Source organism: Alosa sapidissima, chromosome 16 (assembly GCF_018492685.1).
Source record: "Alosa sapidissima isolate fAloSap1 chromosome 16, fAloSap1.pri, whole genome shotgun sequence".
NCBI classification, from domain to species: domain Eukaryota; kingdom Metazoa; phylum Chordata; class Actinopteri; order Clupeiformes; family Clupeidae; genus Alosa; species Alosa sapidissima.
The window spans coordinates 17,084,736-17,108,549 of NC_055972.1; the positions used below are offsets into that span (position 1 = coordinate 17,084,736).

Sequence of the window (23,814 nt, forward strand, 5' to 3'; positions counted from 1 at the left end):
CAATGGGCAGGAGAGCTTAGACATGATCAAACAGAAAGGGTTTCTATCCAATTTCAAGTCTGATTACATAAGTGCCTGATATTTGGTGTTGATCATTTTAAAGCACTCAGTAGAGAGCAAATTATGTGTGCTTTTGAAATATTTTTGAGTAAACTGTATTACTTAATCTTTGCATTTTTTTATGTTTTTTGCCAGTATAATCTTGAAGGCTGATTTGCAACAAAACATGTTGACATAACTCTTAAACTACACCTTTCCCCCCACATTGTATTTAACTAAAAGTTTTAACTTACTGACTGGAATAATAAATGTAGGTAGTTTCTAAATGCAGTCTCATCATGTGGATAAGAGATGCCTCTGGAACAATAGTAGGATGGTCCTGTCACAGGCCGGAGAGGGTGTGTATCAGTGAGTATGTGTGTGTGGTCAGTCAGAGACATGGGGACAGGAGGGACAAGGTCAAGGTGACACAGATGTCCTGTTTTGCCCCCAGGACCCTCACACAGGCAGGTCCCTGTCCAGCCCACAGGCAAGCGTACCATGATAAGCTGTCCCTTAGTTTGAAAAAAAAAAGAAAGATTGGTCTAACTCGGGGGAACATAGACTGTCATAAAGCATTTTGTATCTGACCACACAAGTGTGCTTGTCCTGCAGCATTCTGCTCTGCAAACCAACAATATGATTCCGTTAATAGCCATCCTCCTCCAGGCTGCTCTCTTCACAGACGCCAGAGGTAAGAGCATTTTTAGGAAATATGCTTCTGGTTTAGTACATTCAAGATGCTTAATCAGGGCGATGAATTGTGCATGGCTACATATGAATGAATTGCCAAGCTTTTCCGATAACAGATGTACATTGATTACTGAACCAAGAGCATGAACAAAACTTTCATTGTGTCTCATCAGTTTACTTTTGTAATCTTTTAAAAGTTATGCTTGCAATCCATTAGATTATTATACCAGGAATGCAGGGCCAAATAAACTGGGTTAGGCCTGATTTATACTCTCTTGCCACAAACTAATCTTGAGAGTTAAACATGCAGCGCATGCTCATTAAACTGTTGTTCTGAGTGTTTGTTTGAAAATACTAAATGATTTAAAGACTCTAATGACACCGCCATCCAGAGAATGTCTTCATATTCTTTTTCCCTAATGATGTCTCATTATGGTGCCGTCCTACTGTGTTCTTTCTGGAGTTTGTGCATTTCACTTAGTCTTTGAAATACACTGGGAAAATGTATTTGATTGGGGATGGTTCTCCCAATTGAAGCTAAATGAAACTACACCTAACTGTAGATGTCTTGTCAAGTTATTTGTTTCATAATGTCATTTCATTACTATAAAATAATAACACCTCGATTCCCTTAAATCTTCTTTCTGGAATTGATTGTAGCAACCTGAAAAACATCTATCTGAAGTTCCTGCAGTTCTTGAAACTGACAGAGATGGGAGCCCAAACTATTTTCATGGTCAAGGACTACTGAGTCTGTTCTAATAAGTTAACAATGAAGTTTGCTGAACAAAAACAGTGGAACATTTACAAATGTCAGAAGAGTACCCATGTTCCCCAATTCTGTTTATTGTTATTCAAGACCATGGATAATCTCATAATCTCATTTTTAGGTATAGATTGAATAGTTGGTCCCTTTTTTAATTAAGTGTTTTAAGCAAGTTTTCCCAAGTAATAAATGTCCTTGTGTGTGTATGTGTGTGTCTGTGTTATACAGAAGTATCTGATTTTGTCCCACGTGAAATAAATGTGTACTGTATCATACAAATCTGGGGAACATAGGACCATGGGAACAAAGAGATAGCCCCATTCTAAACCATATGTCATTTTTTGTAGCTGTTTAACGTTTGCGTTTGTGTCTAAGCAAAGCAGTGCACCTTGACTCAGATGGTACTGAGATGCCTACTTAGTGTTGTAACTAATGACTTACTCGCAGACGCAGGGATCTACAGTTGGGCTCCCCTGCAGAGTGTCTCCTGAGCCGTCAAAGGCTCCTGGCAGCAGTGATTACTGAGCTCCCACTTGTTTGCCTGCTGACATGTGAGAATCCTTTACCCTCCCACGGCAGGGTTATTCTTCATGTCCGAGCATCCACAAGCTCTTTCCACTTGGGCTTAATTCATCCCCTTAATTAGTTTTGTAGAGGAAGGAAGAGTGAAATTAGGGAGAAGGGGAGCGTATCGATCATGGTCACTGCTATTTGTTTTCTCCTTCGATTGAGTTTCCCCCCCTGAAATGTCCATCTATTTAAAACTACAGGGAATCTTATCTGACGCACTTCTTGAGAAAGACTCCATTGTCAAAGGCCCATTGAGAACACAATTTGACGCACATATTTAGTTACTATCTCTGGTAATTATACCAAAATGACTTCCTTGTAGGTGTATGTGAGTCTATGCAATTAACAGGATTTTGAAATGTGTTATCATGGGACCTCACCTAATTTTATTCACCCCTTTTATGTTGCCCAGTCTTTGATCCTTGCAATGCATACATCAGTCTCAATGAGCCTTGGCGCAACACGGAGTATCACGTCAACAACTCCAGGGGTGTGCCTCTGTGTGATCAACATGTTTCGGGGGAGTGGTACAGATTCACCGGCATGGCTGGTGACGCCATGCCGACGTTCTGCATCGAGGAGAACCACTGCGGCACCCACGCCCCCATCTGGCTAAACGGTAGCCACCCTCAGCTCAACGAGGGCATCGTCTCTCTGCCAGCCTGCGCCAGCTTCAATGACAATTGCTGCCACTGGACGGCCAACGTGGACATCAAGGCCTGCCCAGGGGGCTACTATGTGTACCGCCTGCCAAGACCCTCTGTCTGCTTCCATGTCTACTGTGGACGTGAGTTGGCAGAGGCCTTCTGTCCACTTTTACCCTGCAATGTTTTTGTCTGTCCACATTTCACACTGTGAAGTGTCTCTGTCTGTCTGTCCATCCGCCTTTTAGTCTGCAGTTTCTGTCTGTGTGTCTGTTTTCCTCCATCTGTCTGTCCCTTCAGTGTGGATAATCTGTTGAAATGAGCCTGTACTTAAATGGAAAATAACGTTTTGTGTTGGTTTTCAGTGTTTTCTTTTTCTCATTCTGTGTGTGTGTGTGTGTGTGTGTGTGTGTGTGTGTGTGTGTGTGTGTGTGTGTGTGAGTGTGTGTGAGAGAGATCCGCCATCGTGGCTGAAATGTGTAACAGCTGCAGGAGTCTCCCATGAGTGAGCGCTCAGTGCCTCAACAACGTTCTACACAAATGAAAGTGAATTAATGAGAAATCTTCAAACACCCTGAATCATTCAAGCTTTTGCCTCCTCAAGTGCAAGATTAAAAATTAAGTTCCCAAACCTTTTCCCTAATTTTTAAACCGTAGCCCCTTATTTGCATCTTGGCAAATGGAAGTGAGATGCCGCAAGAGATAATAGGTCTATTAGGGGAGACTGAAAATTCTAACCGATCACACACAAAGCACCATGTGTGAAGTCCTCCAGTAATATATTCTAGTTCTTGCTCAGTTCCCCTAAATTATCCTCCAGATGATATAATTTATACTTGTCTTTGATGCTTCTCTGATATTTGTTTAAACACGTTTTTTTTTTAGCAGTTTGCAAAAGCTGTGTCACTCTGTCTATTGTGTGTGACTGCTTGCCTTCAGATTTCTATGACATCTGTGATGAGGAGGAGTGCGTTGGGCCCCACTGTGGAGAACCTGAGTGTCGCTGTGGCAACGGAACCGTCCTTGGGCTTGATGGACAGACCTGCCTAGGTGAGGGAACCACCACAGATCCGCTGAGAGACGAGTGTGGGAAATGAGTCAACCAGAAAGCGGCAAGCTTCAGTCTGAATAATAAAGAAAAATTCAACAACAAAACAAATAATAAAACTGGCAGAAATCCTATAATGGAATTCTCCCATGCTGGTCATAAAACTGAGTCACGTCTTTATAAACAATGGGCCAGAAAGGAGTTTGAGGAAAATCTTTGAAAAGTAAATATGTTTTGGCGTCTTTGAAAATATCAGGTGTTTAAAAGTTAATTATCCCAGCGGACCGGAGAACCTACCACAGAGACAAGCTACAAAAAACACATCTTGTCACATATTGGTCTGCTTGTTCCTTTCTGATAAGGTGCAGCTATAGAGAGCTGACTTCTGCTCTCTAAATAAAACAAATCCTGGTCTGTCAAGTCCTAAATGTTCAGAATCAACTAGATATATTCAGTTCGTCGCCGAAGACCATTTATGTCTAAAGATGTCTGACCGACTCTTTTCTTCCAGCTCTCTAAATATCATTTCTGCATTCATTTTTCTCTCCACGTTTCAAAACCTGTCATTTGAAACGTGTGGTCTCATTATACCTCCTGTTGTTAGCGCTCTGTCAGGATAGACCTAGTTGTGTATGGGCTGCCTTCCCCCTTTCTAATGAAACTGACCAAACTCCTTAAGATGAGCATTTAGAAAGCAGATGAAAGGAAGAAGGGACAGCTGGCTCTTTATGATAAACTGGGGTGGATGCACCTCATGGTTGCTACTCTTTTCATGTCTGTTCACCAAACATGCCTTTCACTCTGTTTATTATTCTCTCTCTCTCTCTCTCTCTCTCACTCACACACTTTTGCTCACTTGTGCTCTCACTCTCTCTCTTTCTCTCTCACACTTTCCTTTTTTTGTCATTCTCTCTTTTTCTTTCTCTGCCATCCTTTCATTGTCTCTCTTTCTCCACCTTCTCCATTGCTCTCTCTCTGTCACTCTCTCAGATGTGAACGAGTGTGAGAAGGGGAATGGCGGCTGTGCCGAGGTGTGTGTGAACACCAAGGGTTCCCGACAGTGCGAGTGCCGGCCAGGCCGTGTGCTGGCCGCTGATGGACGCACCTGCAAAGGTGAGACTGCCAAACCCCAGACAAGGCCGCAAACACTCTGCAGTCTGTCACCTCAGTATTCCACCAGAGTCATAAATCTGGGGTGTAATCCTCCAACATCTGCTTCAAGATTTAACAACATCATTTGACAAAAAAAAGTGCTTGATTTATTTATTTTTCTAAGTTTTTGATTTATTATCAAGAAAGTTTAAGCACCCAGTTGAAGTACTATAGGGTGTTGAGCGCGCTTCCTTATTTCTACAAAAAAAAAAGTCTTCCAATGTGGTTAGATATTATACCAAAAACACTTATTTTTAATTATGCTATTAATTATGTTATTTTTAACTATGTTATTTTTTTATGCTATCAACAACATTGTCATGTTGTGGGAAGAAATTCATCATTCTTACTCATGTTCCCTTTCCTGGTCAGAGATTTTGGGCTGTCGTTATGAGAATGCAGGCTGCAGCGATACTTTTTATCTATTCTTTCCTCATCAACCTGGTAGAGGAAGCTCACCATTCTCACTCCTATTTCCTCCCTGAGCAGAGATTGAGGGCTGCCACAGTGGGAATGGAGGCTGCAGCCATGGCTGCTCTGGGCCTCAGGACTCCTATTACTGCCACTGTCCACGGGGACTGATGTTGGCTCCGGACAAACGCACCTGCCAGGGTCAGAACTGTGCGTGTGTGTGTGTGTGTGTGTGTGTGTGTGTGTGTGTGTGTGTGTGTGTGTGTATGTGTGTGTGTGTGTGCGACTGTGTGTGTGCGTGTGTGGTGTGTTAAAACAAATAAATAAGAACATAAATTCAGTAAATAAATCCTAACTGTACACAGTACATAGAAGTATGTATACAGCATATGTATAGCATGTCTATTCATCAAATTTGATATTGTTGCAAACAATACCATTTTCAACCAATTACTAGACAGAGAACATCCATGCTTGTTATATCTGGTATTTCACCTTCATCTCTACAGTATGTAGCAGGCCCTCCCAAATTGCATCATCTATATGTGAGGGAGGGTAGCTGTTTACTCTACAGACTGTATCCTGTGTACACTCCACACAGTTCCATCCTCACTGCTCTGTCTGCTTCTGCAGTTCCTGTGCAGTGTGGCTCCAGCTTCATAGAAGTCTCTGTGCCAAAGGAGCTGGTGGGAGGCCTGGAGCTCTTCCTGGCCAACGACTCCTGCCGGGGTGTCTCCAATGGCACCCACATCAACCTCAACTTCAGCCTGAGGACCTGCGGCACTGTGGTGGAGGTAAGGGTCTCTGTCTCTGGTCCATCTGGGTCCGGGGTATCACCAGATACAAGTCTGTTGAGGTTGAGGGTTTGGTTTGGAAATGCTCATTAAAGGGGGTAAAAATGCAAAAACTACCCTGTGTTTAATAGAAATGACACAATCAAGGTATGAAGTGTTAAATAGAGTATGCGGGTTGACACTGTAATTTTTTATGCAGCTGTTTCATGATGTATTTCTGTGAAAACTCTGAGATTAGAGAATGTTTTTCTATTAAAAAAATGGCACACATTGAACTGGAAAGAGAATGTGAAGACTATTTGTTCTGTCCTGTGCCCCATCTGCGCCCCTGCAGGTGGTCGACGACAAAATCGTGGGCACCAACCTGGTGACTGGCCTCCCTGTCTCTGGCCCCGGGAGCGGCGGCAGCAGCGAGCTCATCATCCGCACCAGCAAGCTCCTGCTTCCGGTCACCTGTGAGTTCCCGCGCCACTACGAGGTGTCCGACGGCTACCTGCCCAGCCTGCCCGGCTCGGCCCTGGAGCTAGCCGGCCACAGTGAGGGCCTCTTCCCCTTCAGCCTGGAGCTGTTCAAGAGCGCCGAGTTCGCCGAGCCATACCGCGCGCCGCCACAGCTCCACCTGCGCGACTGGCTCTACTTCGGCGTTGAGCCCAAGGGCGAGCGAGTGGACGGGCTGGCGGCGCTGGTGGAGAGCTGCTTCGCTACACCGGGCCGCAGAGCAGACCAGGGGGTCAAGTACTACCTCATCAAGGACGGGTAAGGAAGGCCGACAGGTGGCAAGGTGAAGCAAGTGAATGAGGTCCAGTGCCAAGCAAACAAACAACACTACACTTACCATAGTCTGACAATAGTTTCATTTTTTTTACAGAGAACAGGTCATTAAACATAGAAAAAACTATAAAGCTTATGAAAAGATATTAGGAATAATCAGATATAAGACATAACACAAATATAAAGCAAATATTTGTAGTGCACAACAAGAGTAACTGATATTATTCTCAAATTCAACTTCTTGTGTGGGTCATGTTGTCCTGGAGCTCTAGTAATATCAATGCTCTGGGTTCAGCTCAGACATACTGAGAAATAGTGATGAAATGTTTCATCATTTCCTCACCACACTGTAGCAAATGAACATTCCCATTAAAAAACCCCATTCACTGATTTCAAAATAGTGGTCTTTAACAAGCATTAAACGGAGGAAACAAATCAGTTCCTCGTGCCTAAATGGATCAGGACTAATTGATCACTGAGAGAATGTTCAATTAGTACAAGCTGTTGTTAACGCATGATAAATAGAACAGACAAAATTTCACAGGGTCTTAGAAGACTTCTTAATTAGAGTGCATTGTTAATCATTTTCCAGTTTTTCCTTTGTTATTTCACTCGTTTTCTCTTAACTATGCATTCATCCATCCATTCATTCATTCATTCACCCATTTGTTAATTTGTCCATTCATTCATTCATTCTTTTTTTGTCTATTTCTAGCTGTATCTCAGATGAGACTGTTCACCAGTACAGTGCTAAGGACCAGCTCTCTAAGCACTACCATGTCCCGGTGTTCAAGTTCGTGGGCAAGGACAACCGAGTGAGTAAGAGAAGGCACGCTGGGCGCGGCCAGCTGGTCATGGGGTGGGTTTGCATGGGCATGTAAATCTGCATTGTAGTCATGCGTTTTTCTGAGTGTCAGGATGGATGCTATCATATTTCAGAGGTTTGTTACCTCCTGTGGCTGCATGTGTGTGTGTGTGTGTGTGTGTGTGTGTGGCTACATATGTGTGTGTTTGTTGGTCATGCTGTGTATCATCATCTGAAGTGTGTTGTGAAGAGGTTTATTCATTCTGCTGTGTGCAAGTATGTAAATCTGCATGACTGTGAGGTTGATAGGTTGATGGATGGTAATGTATATTGTGTGCATGTGTCTGTGTGTTTGTGTGTGGGTGTGTGCATGCAGTTTTGTGTGGAGAGATATGATTGTAATTTACATTAGTGTATACTACAGAAAGACATCATTTGTTTAAAAAATGTTTTGTACTGGTACTGGAACCAAATGATGATGCTGTTTGCATATGTACTTGAAAGTTGATTTTCTCTCTCTCACACTCTCTCTCGCTCTCTTTCTTTCTCTGTGTGTGTGTGTGTGTGTGTGTGTGTGTGTGCATGTGCATGTGCAGGAGGTATTCCTGCACTGCCGTGTGTTGGTGTGTGGGCAGGCGGAGGGGGAGTCTCGCTGTACGCAGGGCTGCCGGAGACGCCTGCGGAGGGACCTATGGACCGACCAACACCAGCAGCAAACAGTGCTCATCGGAGGACCCATCCAGATAATGCCCTAGCTATGACACACACACACACACACACACACACACACACCATGGAGAAACACATAATCACATACACACACACACATACTCACTCACTCACTCACTCACTCACTCACACACACACACACACTCATACACCATGCAGAAACACACATAATCACACACACACACATACACACAGAGCCACACTCACACACACAGTCTTTATGTAGGGTTTGGGAGACTCCGTCTTCCTCAGGGTAGATGAATGAGACATACACATGCAGTCCTACACACAGTAACACTTGGTGAACACATTCCAGAGGTCCCATATACATTTTTCCACAGCTTCTACCCTTCCCAAGTCATATACTCTAGCTAAACAAACTGGGACAGGCCCTGACAAAAACAAAACTTTCAATCAGTCCATGCCTATCCATGCACTCTGATAGTCTAAGCGTCTTATGCAAAGGCCTTGCATCAATCCACTGACACATATCAACCATATTTTTAGACCACATTTATGTAAATCCTCCATCACTTGAAAATACTGTAACTTACGCCCAAGGCCGTCTCATCTCTCTCCCTCTTTCTCTCAAGTACTTAATATAATTTAGTCACATCAGAGAGATTGACGTGCAATTTTCAAGTCACTGAGAGCGACGCTGCACTTAATTTATCAGTCCATGCACACAAGATGGGGCCAACGTGCGAGGCCTCTCCATCATTTGGCCCAGCTCAATCCCAAGCACATTCAAACATCTTTCGTATTTTAAGGCAGTGGAGTATTTATTCAGCTAAAATGAGATCTGACATGATGGCTTGCAATGTATCTCTCTGTGCCTTATAAGTTTATTTGATTTCGACAAATAGGATTGCTAATATAATAAGTGTGCAACTAGCCAAAACAGCAGTTTAGTAACTTGTAAATAAATACAGTATGCACTGGCTTGATATAGACTTGAACGCTATTTGAGAGTGAAGGTATATATACTATGTTCTACCTAAATGAATCAATAAACATCTAATTAAGAAGCAGTATTCCTATGATTTTGTTTGATGGCATGATTGTTATTGTCCATCCCAGTTCTGGATGCATGTGGAACTTGCATGTGGATAATATCAAACCCAATTAAAACTTGCATGGTCTCTAAATGCTGTGTCAAAAAGCAGTCAGTAAGCATGTTTTCTTTACAAATTAATTTACTTTACATTTTTGAAATGAGGTATTTCAAGGCCAGTTCAGGCACTAGGTATTACAGACTGTAGAGACATTCACACAGAGGATAACAAAAGAAAAAAAAGGTCATCAAATAATTTAACATAGCTTCCGTAATCATCTTTTAAACATTAACAACAGCATTCAAAAGTCTTATGTAATTGTCCATGTTAATATAACTTGGACTGGGAAACAACTTTCCCAATTAGTCTGGAACAAAGTGCTCCGTTATAATAAATTGCACATCATATATGTAAAATATAATATTCCCTGAACTTGCTTGAATGTTATTATGATTTGAGGGGCAGCACAGTAGTTTTTACTCCATGTTCCATCTTTTACTCCATCTTCATCTTGAGTATCTTGAACTTCTCGAAAAGTTTCTGTGACAATATGCTGCAGCTATGTGTAACTTATGTAAACCATTTTCATTTCAACTTGACTCTGTGAGACATGGCACTTGTGTGAAACGTGAGATGTCGCACCTGTCCTTTCCTATTCAACCAGGTTTAGTAGCTCTAAAGTCCAGTCACAGCTTTTGTATCACTTCATAGGCCATATGAGCCATATGTTGTTATTCTCAATGTGTGTGTGTGTGTGTGTGTGTGTGTGTGTGTGTGTGTGTGTGTGTGTGTGTGTGTGTATGTGGGTGTGGGTAAGGAGACTGCTATACGTAGATATTGCTCTGGGAGGGAGATAAAGGATGCAACTGCTTCCAAGTATCCCTACTTCAGAGTTCTGCTGAGTCACTGTGCTGTGCTGTGCTGTGCTGTGGGTGTTTCCTCCCTCTCTTCTCTCTCTGCCTCTTCTCTGTGTGTGTGTGTGTGTGTGTGTGTGTGTGTGTGTGTGTGTGTACGTGCGTGTGTGTGTGTGTATGCACGTGTTTGTGTGTGTGTGTGTACGTGCGTGTGTGTGAGTGTGTGTATGTATTACTGTTGTATACTCCTGTTCAGTGCTGGCTGGTGCATTCCTCTGATTTACTGTAGTTCTGGGAAAAGCCCATTGTGCCCCCCAGAGTCCCATCAGCGTGGTGCAGAGAGAGAGAGAGAGAGAGAGAGAGAGAGAGAGCGGAGGAGAGGAGAGGAGAACGTAGCCTCCCGGCCTCCCTCACAGCTCGTCCCTCTCCGTACCCTCACAGAAGCACGCTGCCCTCTGGCTGCTCATGTAGGACCTGCAGCCCAGCGTCCACACCGTGTTGTACATGGCATCCGCCATAGACTCGCACACTGCAGGAGAAAGAGACAGTAAAAATGGAAGAATAGAATAGAGAGATAAGTGGAGGGAGAGTTTGAATATGGGGGGGGGGGGGGGGGCAGGGGGGAATATAGAAAGGAAATATATAGAGGGGTAGATTCTATTAGCTTTTTATTAACTAGACTATTGCAAACGCTATTGTTTATATCATAAAACTTCCATTATCTCTCTTCCAAGGCTCTTCTCTGCATTTTTATAGCTGTGCTGCAAAGATCAATTTTGATCACATAATGCTGCAGTGCAATTGATTATGAGAGAGAAAATTAACCCAGCAGATTATAGAGGCCCAAAACAAGGACTAAACTAAATTATTCAGGCAATATTAGCATGATTAATAGACAAAGGACAAGCACAAAACTTCTCCTTATATGTGCGTGTAGTCACTGAAATATGTGCTGAGCTCTCACGATGACATTGACTCTGTGTTCATTTCCACAGTGACAGAAAAGGTGAGAGTGCACCCAGGCAGGTTAGGACTCACCTTCGACCTTTGACACGAAGCCCAGGCTCTTCTTGAGCTCGGAACAGATGCCATGGAGACACCAGCGGAACTTTGAGTCGCAACGGTTCTTGTTGGAGCTGCAGGTGTCGTAGCACACGTCCAGCTGGTTACAGCATTTGGTCATGGCAGGGATGCCCAGGTCAAACTGCCGGAAACACAAGATGAGGGCTTAGTCAAGGCAAGGCTAATGTGACAGCACTAGAGAAAGCACAGGACTGACACTGATGGACGCTTACTGGGCAAATTGATTGACCTCATAGTTTCATCAACATACTGTACACAGTACATGAATGCGAAGGATACAGATAAGTAGAAAATATAGCATTAAAAGAGATATACAAATATACAGTATGGGTACAAGTTAGTGTTTGATATGTTATTAAATTAGCATTAGCACTTGTGCTAGCATACACATGCAGCAGTGCAGTGCTCATATACTGTACTGTATATTATCTCCAAAAGCAAAGCAATAGCAGCTGCAAGAGAGAGTCAGTAGTGAGTTAATACAGTAGTGAGTTAATGGCTACAAGTAGTGAGTAGTAGTGAGTTAATGGCTACATTTGATCTTTACAGGGTTCCCACGGGTCATGGAATTTCTGGAATATCATGGAATTTTAGAAAGTCTATTCCAGACATGGAATATCAGGGAATTTTGTTGTAGCAGTTTAAAATTTACTTGCCAAAATACATTAATACAAATTCCACTGCAGAAATGGTGTACTGTATATCTGGTTATTAGCTCTACTGCTTGCTTGAGTAGCCCAACTTTATTCAATGCCTATTTATTCATCTCCGGCTCTAAAAAAGTAAAAGATTCTTGAATGCTATGCAGGTGCTCTGAAATCATTGGTCGGTATATTGTACTATTCATTATATAGTAAGTCATTGAAATTCAGGTTTTGGAAAGTCAGGGAAAAGTCATGGAAGTTTACATTTGTCTTGGAACCATGTGTTTAGCAGCAGTGCTTTAAGCTGTAGCATTAGCAGAGGAGGTGTTCATTGGAGAGGTTCATTGTGTTAAGTATAGAGTAGAGGGTGTTATTAGAAAAAAGGAATGGCTGGTGTTTGGCGCTCATAGCAATGACATACAGAATCTACCTCGAAACCCAGTAGAGAGGAGCTGCAGCCATTGGCTTCCGGCATGACGTAGCCAATGCGAGGGGTGGGTGTTTTTCCTGTTGGGAAAAGCCATAGTTGGCACAGAGTTTAGATAATAATAAGATGCTAATTTCATGTATATGTAGCCTAATTATACTTTTAAAAACTACAGTAAAACTGTAATATCAATGTGAAACACAAATCAATCATTTGATACAAGTTCAAGTTGGAGAACTTTCAAGATTGATTTTATAAACTGAGCTTGTCTGAATAGTCAGAAAATTGAAGTGTCAATAAAAGAGGAACAGATTGATTGCTGTGTAGTCCTGAGTCAGCAGGTGAAACAACACCACTCTCTGCTTAATGTGTTTGGATGATGGACTGTGGGTCTCCTTAATTTGTTCTCCTAAAGTTGTTTAATAAAAGTCACAGAGAATGATTTTGATAGGGGAGTCAGTATGACATCATATAGTTTTAGTGTCAATGTAATCTTAATAGCTACATCCAGGGACATAACTTTTTTTAAATACATGGGTGTAACTAGCCTATCAAGTACATCTTACTATCAATTTTAAAAGCCTGCAATCTCTCTCTCTCTCTCTCAGAGAAGCTGGGTCAGTGTTGTGCACTGTGTACTTCGTAGTGTCCCTGTGTCCTAAATTAATCGACACATCTCTGGTTAAACAGGGGTAGGGCACTGCTCTACCTTGGGAAGGAATCTGTGTTTCCTGTGGTCTGCTGTGGCCACGTAGACACTCGTTTTACTTTGGTAACAATAAAAAGATTAGTGAAATAGGTGACATTTAAATGCATTTGGCTTTGTGTTGGCCTCCAAGTGTCCAAGTACTAATATTGAAACCAGTGCGTCAGCATAAGACCCCAGAGAGAGAGGGAGAGCGCAGTGCAACACACACTGCTCAAATCATCAGTCTCCCCATGCCGTTGTATTTGTCACTTGGCTTAGAGCAGAAATACTGCTGTCTATTTTTTTACTTAGCAGATCATAAACCCCTGACAGCTACATTATTTTCAGTGTTTGATTTGTGACTTGCAGGAAGCCATGATAATTAAAATGGACACACATCCATATATATCCACACAAACAAACAAAAACAGATCCATACATCCATACAAACACCACTCACTCTCTCTCTCTTTTTCTCACACACACACACACACACATTCTCACCGTATCGGCACTTGTATTGGCACACTCCGTTTCGGCCTCCCATCAGCTCTACCAGCGAGTCGAAGTAGCCGTTGACGGCCTGGAAGCTCTGCCTGATGGAGGTCATGGCCCAGTCGCCCTCCGTAGTGGCCTGGAAACTGCTTGGGAGAGGAGATGTGATGTCCTCGTCATCATCCAGAGGGAAGGTGTTCATGTGGAGGTCAGCTGGGATATCTTCAGAAGGCGCGTCGGCCGCCATCATTTCATCCACAGTGGCATCAGCAGTCATTCCCTCATCCACAGGCACATCAGCCATCATTTCCTCTACAGGGGCTTCTCCCACCACAGTGTCGTCCGCAGGGGCATCGGCGGCCATTTGGTCAGCGACAGGAGCGTCCCCGGGAGCCTCTTCACCGGCTGGGGTGTCCACAGCTCCAGTGGCATCAGCTGGGGCATCCATCGCAGGAGCCTCCCCAACAGCAGCCTCCTCGGCTGGGCTGTCCAGAGCGGGCTCGTCAGCAACCTGGATGTCCCCTGCAGAGGCATCTGCCTCCTCTTCGGGTTGGACTGGAGAGTCAGCCATTAGGGTTTCCTCCTCAGCGGGAGAATCTGCTGGCGCCCCGAGAGGAGTGTCCGCAGCATCGTGGGAGTCCAACACTGGCTCTACTTCTACAGGAGAATCTGCTGCTGGACTGTCGTCCACGATTGGACCATCCATGGCAGGGGACTCCACAGTCTGGCTATTCACCACTAGGGGCTCCTCAGCCGGGCTATCGGCTACTAGGGGCTCTTTGGCCGGGCTATCGGCTACTAGGGGCTCTTCGGCCGGGCTATCGGCCACTAGGGGCTCTTCGGACGGGCTATCGGCCACTAGGGGCTCTTCAGCCAAGCTATCGGCCACTAGAGGCTCCTCAGCTGGGCTGTTGGTCACAGGGGCCTCCTCGGTGACGGCTGGAGCTTCTGTCTCCTCCAGGGCCTTCCTGGCGTGGATCAGACTGGCCGTTCTCCCGGGAGAGACGCAGAGCAGGAGCAGAGCGAGGACCCGTATGAGCTGCATGGCGCGGGTGCTGTTAGGAAGAAGGCCGCTTCAGTGAGGGAGGAAGGAAGACAAGTTTGGTGGGGACACCCCGTGTGTGTGTGTGGGTGTCTGTCTGTGTGTGTTTGTGTGTGTAGTGGCGAGTTTAAGATACTGACAGGAGAGAAGAAATAATACCGCCCCTTCTCTAGGTCCAGCCTTGCAACCGCCTGCTTTGGACTTTGTCCAGTGATTAGATCAGGCCGACAGCGAGGCAATCACTGGCACAAGGGTCAAAAGCCCCAGCTACCTCTCACAGTGGCAGCTATTTGCTTTCACCCCCCCCCCCCCCCCCCCACACACAGTTTTTCATCTTGTTCTTCAGAATCTTTGTCTGTTTGTATTCCTTCCCTGACTGTTCTCTCACTCTCTGTTTCCATAATCCTATTATGTCTTCAACAAGGCTTTAAATATTGTCTCACTATCTGAGCCCTAAACATTGTCATTCTTGGAAGCAGGCAGATTTGCATTGTGCTAGTGACAAGGATTTAGTATACATTTGAAACTTCACTCGCGCCTTTTGAAGAGTGTTTCGCGTATGTTCGCCTGGCATGTAGCCTAAACCAAACAGGTGTCTGGGAGGTCTGCTCTCCCTTGTACACAGCGCAACTGAAATGGATTAGATGCAACAACACAGGAAAATCACTAGCACTACAGATAATCTGCTATGTATTTCAGTTCATGTTCTATGCCTTATATATATTTGATATAATCTGATAAAATTTGTATTTATATATGTATATATATATATATATATATATCATATTTATATCACATCTTTTTTCATAACACATACTCAACTGCATTCCTGTGTAAAGTTCATAAAGAAAGACTACCACCTAGTGTACCTCACAGGGACAGTCATCCTATCAGACTTGCTGAAGTACAACTAGGAACATTCACATTAAATGACTGCAAATGAGGGCAGTTTATACGTAGCACGCTGCGTGTTGTGTCATCAATGTGTCCAGTGCATCCTTATCTGTGCTGCTAGTGCTCAATGTGACATTATGTCCAAGGCCGGATATCTACCTGATATCTAAAAGAACATTATGCACCGCGGCATTTCCCCTAAGACAGATAGCATTTCTAAATGCCCCTTGAGTAACATTGTGTCCCTGTTTCAGCAGGCAGACTACTGTAGCTGACCTAAAAATGACTTAAAGTGTGTTAATGTAAGAAACGTCTTTGCAGAGGGTTGGAGGGGAATTAGTTGGGTGCTGTAGGACAGATCAGGATCCAGACCTTTGCCTTGACTGCTGGAAGGCTACTTGCTGTGTTGTGGTGAAGGAGGGTAAAGTCTGAAACTACGTGTGAAAGTGTCTGGGTCTGTGTGTCGTGCCCCATACCGACTCCATAGCATAACAACAAGACGTGGAACAGATACGAGAAATATTGATAGCCTCGAGAAAGCTGGCTGGACATGGTTCAGGGTGCGGAATGACATCCAAAGGATTTTCTCATCTCATCTTTTTCATCAGTGACAGTGCAGTTTTCTAAAGTCTACTGAATGGCCACAAACACAAACAATCATTCCTTTCTCATGCAAAACCTCAACTGAACTGAATCTGGGTTGCATTTAAAGAGGAATACTATCTTGTCCAGTAGGGTTTTAGGTAAATGAACGTGTTAGTTTACTACTTTAGGATGACTTGGAAACATGACTGAGAAAACACTTATTATAAAATAAGAGCGTTTTATTTTTTAGTGTTTGAGCAGGTAAATTATATGATTGCAAAATGTTACTGGGTGGGGACAATCTTCTCTTCATTGGTGACCACCAGAGCATTCCTGATCCTCCTCCAAATCTCTCTGTAGAAAAAAAAAAACTATACTTGCTTTGGAATAATCAGTTTTAGAAGATTAGTTCAGAATCCAGAACCTTGGCCTATTTCAAAATCCCTCTGAATACCAATTGGACCTAAGGTCGCATCACATCACTCAAAATATCGTTTCATGATGCAATTCAGTAATTAAGAAGTTGATATTATACAGCATACAGGTTTGTATGCTCTGACTGATTTTGGAGCATATATTCTGTGTTGTTGAAATAATGTGTTGTAAACTGTGCATGTGTCTATTGCTGTTTGATTCATTATGGGCACAAGGTGTGTGGTGCTGCATACTCCTTCATCTCCTCGCTGACCCCCACACCGCCCAGAGCAGCGCTGACGTTACTCTCCATATCCTGTGCAAAGAAAGGACACAGGTGAAGTATGATGCATGTATAATGCCTTCAGTTGGTCTAACACAGTCAGGTGTATAAATGGGTCATCGCCTACATCGCCAGAACAGTGTCTGCAAAATCCATATTGATGATGTGTTAGTCAAAGTAAACTGATTGTTATCATATGATGCCTTTTGGGCACCCAAACCACTCTGCATACACTATAAGGGAATCTCTAGATCACAAGCTGCACTTATGGGCACAGCTGCTTTTCTGTATGTACTTTTGCACTTGCCTCGTTGCTAGTCTTCAAATGTTCATTTGCAGTTAGCAGATGCAGGATTTCAGTCTAAAGGAAATAAACACATAAACACCATAAATATGTTTTTTTTTTTATGTATGATATTACATAATGGCAGATTTTTTGTAAAACAGAATGGAAGTACGTCTGGTGTGATATTTAGTATGGCAGCGCTGTTCCAATTAAAGTGTAAGACAACAGGACCTGCCATGCATGAATCATAGCTATGATGTGGAATGTGGATAGTATTGAGCTGATTCATTATAGTTTGTGCCTCAATATCTTGCCCATGGTGTTAAAAATCAGCAAAAAACTGAAACTTCTTAAATTAGCTTTAGTTACACTTAAGACTTTGCACTTTGCCCAACAACTTCTAACCAATGCCACCAAAGGGCATGTGAGAATACCTTGGCGTCCCGGATGTACTTCTCTGTGGTGGAGGTGGTGGCAGTGGAGACCATGTTCTCTTTGATCTCCTTCTCCAGGGTCTGGACCTCCTCCCACACTCTCCACACCAGCTGCCTCTTGGGCTGGATGCTCTCCACCACAGACACGGCCTCCTCCTCCTGCTGTTCCGGGCTTTCCACTTCCTGGTCAGCTGCTGGAGAGAATAAGCATGCAGGGACTCGTGCAGTGGGTTTATTTGGGTCATATTACTGTATGTGCAGTGAAATACACACTGGAGATTTAGTACTCCAGAATCCAGTACCATTTTTACTCTTGGTGACTCACAAGATGTTGCATTTGATGGATTTGGGTTAAATGGATTTGGATTTGATGTACGATTTAAGTTGAGGGTCACATACAGTATAGGTAGTTTAACAATCACTGTAAGTGCTGTGTTTCACGTGGCCTAAAAATGAAACCAGAGACGGTTGATAAAGCGTGTTCTAAAGGATCTTTGATGAAACCTTCTTGACACATCATTATTTAAGTTTTTTGTTTGTTTGTTTGTTTGATCTACATCCGTTGAAGGGTAAACGGCATGGCAACTGGTCATAGACAATTCTTAGATGTACACTTCCAACATTATGGTAGTGTGTTGGTGTGGACATGGAAAACTGGGGGGGGGGGGGAGGGTAGTTTTTCACCATCAGTATAAGGTTAAACATTTGAATACAATATTTGTAGAGTTTATTATTACTCCTTGGGTTAACATCAAGTATGACTGGTAAAATAAGTTGCCTCACCATACTGTACTTTTTGAGCATATTTATGGAAAATGTGTTGGAGTAGACAAAAAGTGGTTAAGTTTTACAACTATCTCAGTGATTATATTCAAATGTCCTATTGTGGCCCAGTTTTCTACCCACAGTAAAATTACTGCATATTAATACGATATGTTAGCCTGACGAGCCAGACCCACATTAAAATGTAGGGTCTGGGCACTCACCGTTCACAGTGCTCAGTCCGAGGGGCGGGATAATCGGTTGTCTTTCAAATTCCCTCTGCACTCAATAGGACAGCTATGAGTCCCATGTTTCCCACCAGCGGAGCTAGTTGGCTAGTTCAAACTTTTGCCAACTTAATAAAAGCTTAACTCGTGTCACACTGTTCGCCAACAGCAACATTACCTTAGCAGGAAATTCAAGCCAAACCGTTGCAACTCTGCCATCAATCATTATGTTAAGCCCACCTAACGACTCTATACACGATTTCATTGGCCTGATTGAGTTTCGATTTCTGGAGGTCACAAGCCAACGGAGAGTTGCTAGACTAGTCCTGGCAGCAAATGTAATTTGCTGCCGCTAGGGGCGCGTATAGATTTCTAGGCTAACGATATGTTGAAGTGGTGTAGTTTTACAATGAAACGTCCATTTGAGGATGAAAATAACTGAAAGATGTATATTGTGCAAACAACTGGTACTTTTGCACTTCTTTTTCTCAAAGTGCTGCTACGTCGTCATTAATAATGGCATACGGTTATCCAACATAATCACATATTTTGAGGTACACACACATTGAAACGGATAATATCAAGTGCTTACCCTGATCATGAAGCTACCCATATGCACAGTAAAATATCAATTGGAGAAAGACAATGAAAATACTCTGAATGCAATACCTTTCTCCTCTGAGATTTCTGGGCATCTGTCCCGAGCATGCAGGTACTCATTTCTGACTCTGTTAAAAATAAATAAACAAACAAAAACACAACCTCCTTGCATAACAATACATCCAATTTCTTTGGATCTTAGTTACCTTAATAAGGAATCATGTTTATTTTTAAGCCTTAGTAGATGCTTTTGTCCGAAGCAACTTACAACATAGAATTACAATACATATTACATAGCATTAAAAGTAACAGTTTAAAGTAAAATCAAATAAATTGAAATAATAACAATACACAAAAAGCAAACCAAAATGAATTAATCAGATAAATAAAAGTTCATAACACATCACACATACAGTATCATCAGAGCCCTTTACCTGTCGTTCTCCTCCAGGGCTTTGCGAGCCTCAGCAGCCAGTGCCGATACCTCCTTCTCAGCCTCCTCAAGCTCCATCTCCCCCACAATCCCGCTCTCCAGCTCCCTCGGAGTGCCAATTACGGACTTCGCAGAGACCAAGAGAGGAAAACTACATGAGGAGTTTTCATACATCTCCTTGGCCCCTCGCACCAAATTACTAAACAGACGTGTTTTTAATCTCGGGCTCCCTTTGACCGGCCGCACATAAGAGGACCCGGCGACAACAAAATGCCACAGTGCTTCATCACCTTGACATCAATAATGTTCCATAAAAGAAACCCCAAAGCCAGCCTTCCCCAGCACAGTGGAAGTAATTTACCTCCTTTTCAACCCCCTCTGTTTCACATTACTGAATGTCTTGTATGAATCACAAAAGGGCTTTTTGTTGTTACCAGCTTGAGTATCATTCATCACCCGAGTGCAGGAGACTTTGTTGCAGTGTTTACCATATCCTGAGGGCAAGACTGGAACTTAAGAATGGAGTTCAGGTAGATATCATATTCCTCCTGTAATGATAAGACCCAGGAGAAGGAGTGTTAGAGTCACAGTAATATCAGTTTGACATCAGTTTGATATTACACTGCACAGAAACCTTTAAAGGGCCTGGATTTGAGTTATTTCAGGTGTGGTAGTAATTAGTCGCACTTGGCTATGGGTGGAATTAAAGTGGGAGACATCATGTCCTGTCCAGTTCTGCTCATTAGGGTTTTAGGCACTAGGGGGGTGAAGGAAACCTTGATTTCTCTGAGGAGGCTGCCAAACGTAGGCGACCCGTCACACACGTCAGAGAAGACGTCACTGAACACCCTGAGACGATCTCTGCTGGGACCCGGCTGGACAGGGAGTTTGTGTAGTTCCTGTGGATCACACCACACACACACACACACACACACACACACACACACACACACACACACACACACACAGCTAATTGCGCCAATCCTCACTTGGGAGACAAATTGACCAAAATAGACTGCCCTGGCTCTTGGTAGTCTTTAATTTATGTCTTTTCCCATGGTGGACATAGTCAGGCCTCTTCTGGCGCAGGTCTGGACAGAACTGACCATTACTCATCTGACACACTGTGTCAAAATGTACAAATGCAGCACACTGCACTAATCTAATATGCATCTAATTTCCTTTTCCACTGGATGGTGATATTGGCCACGGTGCTGTTAGGGTCCCTATAGGTTTACACGGGGTGTCGGAAAGGTAAGGTTTGAGCTCTACTGGTTTCTCACACCTGCTTCAGTTTCCTCTCGTGGGCCTCGGCAACCTTGCTCCCGCTCATGCAGTGCCTTTCCGTCAGGTCCTGCCTCTTCACCACACTCAGGCCGAACTGCCTCATCATCCTCAGCTGGTCCTTCCGGGTCAGGCCGGCCAGATGGGTCCGAGTGAACCAGAACCTGCCCTGGTCCACCTGCTGCTCCCCACATTTGTTGCCCCCAGTGGCAGGCCTTTCGCATGCTGCGTCTCGCTGGGGTTTGACCAGGAAGACCTCGGACGTGTCCAGCACTGGCCTGGGCTGTGCTGTCCTGCGGCTCCTCTCTCTTGTGGAGCGAGGCTCACTCCCGCCGTCTTCCCTCAGGTCTAAGCCCTGAAGGGAGGTGGTGGCCGTGGTGAAGTCGGTCATGGCCTCCTTCATGTCCTCCACTAGGGCAGTGCTCTCCTGCTGCTCCCTCACGAAAGCCTCCAAGTCCAGCTCCCAATCCTCGCCGGGGGCCTCGGCCATCGCCCAAATGGGCCTCTTCGGCCTCCCATAAGGCCTCTTTTGATGGAAACTGTTAGGGCTGAGGTGACCGGAGACATAGGCTTTGATGTCGGCATTATGGGCCCTCTCCAGGCCCTGAAGCAGCTTCTGACGCTCCCACAGGAGATCAGAGGGCTGTGGGCTCTGCAGGTCACACATTGCTAAAAGAGTAGAACAAAAAAACAGCGTGGTAGGATTTAGGGGGAAGAAGGGCCATTCAATTCACTCAAGCACACTGACAAACATGACTACACCAAATAAAAAAAGAAAAAAAGAATTGTAAACTTTTCTCAATTGTAGGAAATGATCACCAATAAAAACACATCAACTTTGGACAGCAGTGTGATGATGATTGACATTCACTTCTTTCTGGGTGAATTTATGTCCATAATGCATTCCCCAAGAGGATTAAGAGTTATAGGCCTAGGCTAGTGAATAAGTAAACCTAGTACATGTTGTTTTTGACCAAACAGGAGAGATGTAAATAAAACAAAAACACTAGCAAATGTTCTTAATTGAATAACATATAGGCCGAGTGCACATGATTTTTCAGTCTACAGTATGCTTTCAAAATGAAGCCAAAAAGCTTCATTTTCAACACAAACGTTGTTGCACTTTTCAGCGCTCACAATGTAACTTACATCTAAATTGCTGGTAAACTAATCGTTTTTGGTCAAGTGTATGCTGAAGTAGCATTCTTACCTGGATTTGGTTTTGTGTCGTCGAATCGAAACATGAGGAACTTTCAAACGTCTGCATGTAAACAACATGGAGGGAGCGGAAAAAAAGTTCTGTTTACGGTTGCTAAGCGCTGCGTTCTTCAGACCAAAGATTCTATGCTTCAGACCTTCTGATCAAAGATCTTGGTGCGCCACCTTTTGCAAACTTTTCATTCAAACTGATTGAGGATTGCCCTCATTTTCCATGATGCCGACATCACAATGACATAGCACACAATAGTTGTAGTGTACACTAATATAGTGTAGTTGCATCTCCCATAGGCCCAATAGTGAACCCAGAAATGTTGAGTACCTTAAAGTTTTATTGCAGAAATGTCATCTGTAGGCCTAGTGGATGGATTTCAACTTTGTTGCTAAAAGTTGCACCGTGGGCAATTTGCATAATTAGCATAATAAGATAATTAAAGCGTGAATAGGGTAAAAATGTTAAATGACCATGAAACTTTCTCAGTTGATTACTTATGTTAAAATGAGAGAAAAAAAATATTGCATGTTTTTTTCAATTTTAATGTTTAAATATGCAAAAGAGGCCCTCTCTGATTAAGCACTTATTTTCTTAGAAACAAAATTCTTATTATCTTAACATAAGTAATCAACTGAGAAAGTTTCATGGTGATAGCTATCGGAACTCCCCTTATAGGCTACCGTCGGTCCCGTATATCCGCCATCTTGCGTGTATGTGTCACTTAATATCCATTTCTATACAAACCAAGACGGCGGATTATTAAAGAAATGCAAGCACCCACCATATGTGTATCTAAATTAGCTATGTACCAAAAATGACATTTTACCGTGACTCGAAGAGCTGTAAACAGTGTTGTAAGGCTGCGTGTACACATCCGCTTGGAGCTCCAGTGGAATTTTAATTTCATGACGAGAATTCTCGGTCTAACCGTTCATGTGCCGTTGAAACCGCGTAAATAGGCGACCCATCAGGCCAGCACTATAACTCCGAGCGTGGTAAACAAAATCGGATATTTCAGGCAGTAAATGCTCCCGTTAAGAACCAAACCAGATTTTGTTCAAATATACACACCTATGGCTACTGAAAAATGTAAGGTTCATTTAGCAAATGTTATTTTGAAGTGTTAAAAAACATTGTTGTTTTAGAATTTCCGAACAAAAGTGGTGATAATTGGGGGTGTTACATGTTACCCTATTCACACTTTAATTATCTTGTTATGCAAATTGCCCAAGGTGCAACTTTATAGCAACCAAGTTAAAATTCATCCACTAGACCTATAGATGACATTTCTGCAATAAAACTTTAGGGTACTCCACATTTCTGGGTTCAAGAAAATGCAACTAGACTAAATCTCAACTAATTTATCTAGAGAAAGTAAGGGCATACTGTAGGTAATTCCACATGACGTCTGGTATGATTTTGTTTGCATATCTTATGGAGTGTGCAAGGCCTGATGCATAGCTGACAGACTAGTGTGTAGCCTATTACCTGTGTATTACACACTGTGCAATAGTTTGCACTGTTCACACTATTTCATCATTGTGTCCAATATGAAGAATTTAATCATCAGTGATAGGGTTCTTGATTATTTAGGCTTAGGCCTACATACAGTATAGGGCTTAAATTTTCGAGAAGTATAGGCTAAATTCTTGTTTCAACTCCTGTCCTGTAAGAAGAATGCATTTGTTG

General features: G+C 43.2%; 3 protein-coding genes across 6 annotated transcripts; 1 reads left to right on the forward strand and 2 right to left on the reverse strand.

Annotated features, from left to right (window-relative positions):
• Positions 1–594: 594 nt before the first annotated feature.
• Positions 595–8,909, forward strand: oit3 (oncoprotein induced transcript 3). Of its 2 annotated transcripts, none has more exons than XM_042066379.1 (9): positions 595–733; positions 2,481–2,855; positions 3,652–3,762; positions 4,751–4,873; positions 5,402–5,533; positions 5,957–6,117; positions 6,452–6,873; positions 7,604–7,703; positions 8,290–8,909. In XM_042066379.1, exons 1-9 carry the CDS (start codon positions 679–681, stop codon positions 8,446–8,448), a joined length of 1,638 nt encoding a protein of 545 aa, XP_041922313.1. In that variant the 5' UTR covers positions 595–678; the 3' UTR covers positions 8,449–8,909. The 2 variants fall into 2 exon arrangements, with proteins under 2 accessions (XP_041922313.1, XP_041922314.1); XM_042066380.1 differs by having other exon boundaries at positions 5,402–5,524.
• Positions 8,910–10,228: 1,319 nt separating this feature from the next.
• pla2g12b (phospholipase A2, group XIIB) lies at positions 10,229–14,839 on the reverse strand. Of its 2 annotated transcripts, none has more exons than XM_042066756.1 (5): positions 14,338–14,839; positions 13,678–14,265; positions 12,480–12,565; positions 11,370–11,535; positions 10,229–10,860 (listed from the first exon to the last, which is right to left on the reverse strand). In XM_042066756.1, the coding sequence occupies exons 1-5, from the start codon at positions 14,711–14,713 to the stop codon at positions 10,742–10,744; spliced, it is 1,335 nt and encodes a 444-aa protein (XP_041922690.1). In that variant the 5' UTR covers positions 14,714–14,839; the 3' UTR covers positions 10,229–10,741. The 2 variants fall into 2 exon arrangements, with proteins under 2 accessions (XP_041922690.1, XP_041922691.1); XM_042066757.1 differs by having other exon boundaries at positions 12,489–12,565; positions 13,678–14,259; positions 14,332–14,839.
• Positions 14,840–16,413: 1,574 nt separating this feature from the next.
• On the reverse strand, positions 16,414–22,293 carry LOC121685907 (uncharacterized protein C6orf118-like). Of its 2 annotated transcripts, none has more exons than XM_042066759.1 (10): positions 22,123–22,293; positions 20,914–21,581; positions 20,405–20,527; positions 20,117–20,176; positions 19,630–19,754; positions 19,265–19,323; positions 17,607–17,797; positions 17,194–17,247; positions 16,858–16,919; positions 16,414–16,543 (listed from the first exon to the last, which is right to left on the reverse strand). In XM_042066759.1, the coding sequence occupies exons 1-10, from the start codon at positions 22,154–22,156 to the stop codon at positions 16,474–16,476; spliced, it is 1,446 nt and encodes a 481-aa protein (XP_041922693.1). In that variant the 5' UTR covers positions 22,157–22,293; the 3' UTR covers positions 16,414–16,473. The 2 variants fall into 2 exon arrangements, with proteins under 2 accessions (XP_041922693.1, XP_041922692.1); XM_042066758.1 differs by having other exon boundaries at positions 17,607–17,800; positions 22,123–22,288.
• Positions 22,294–23,814: the final 1,521 nt, after the last annotated feature.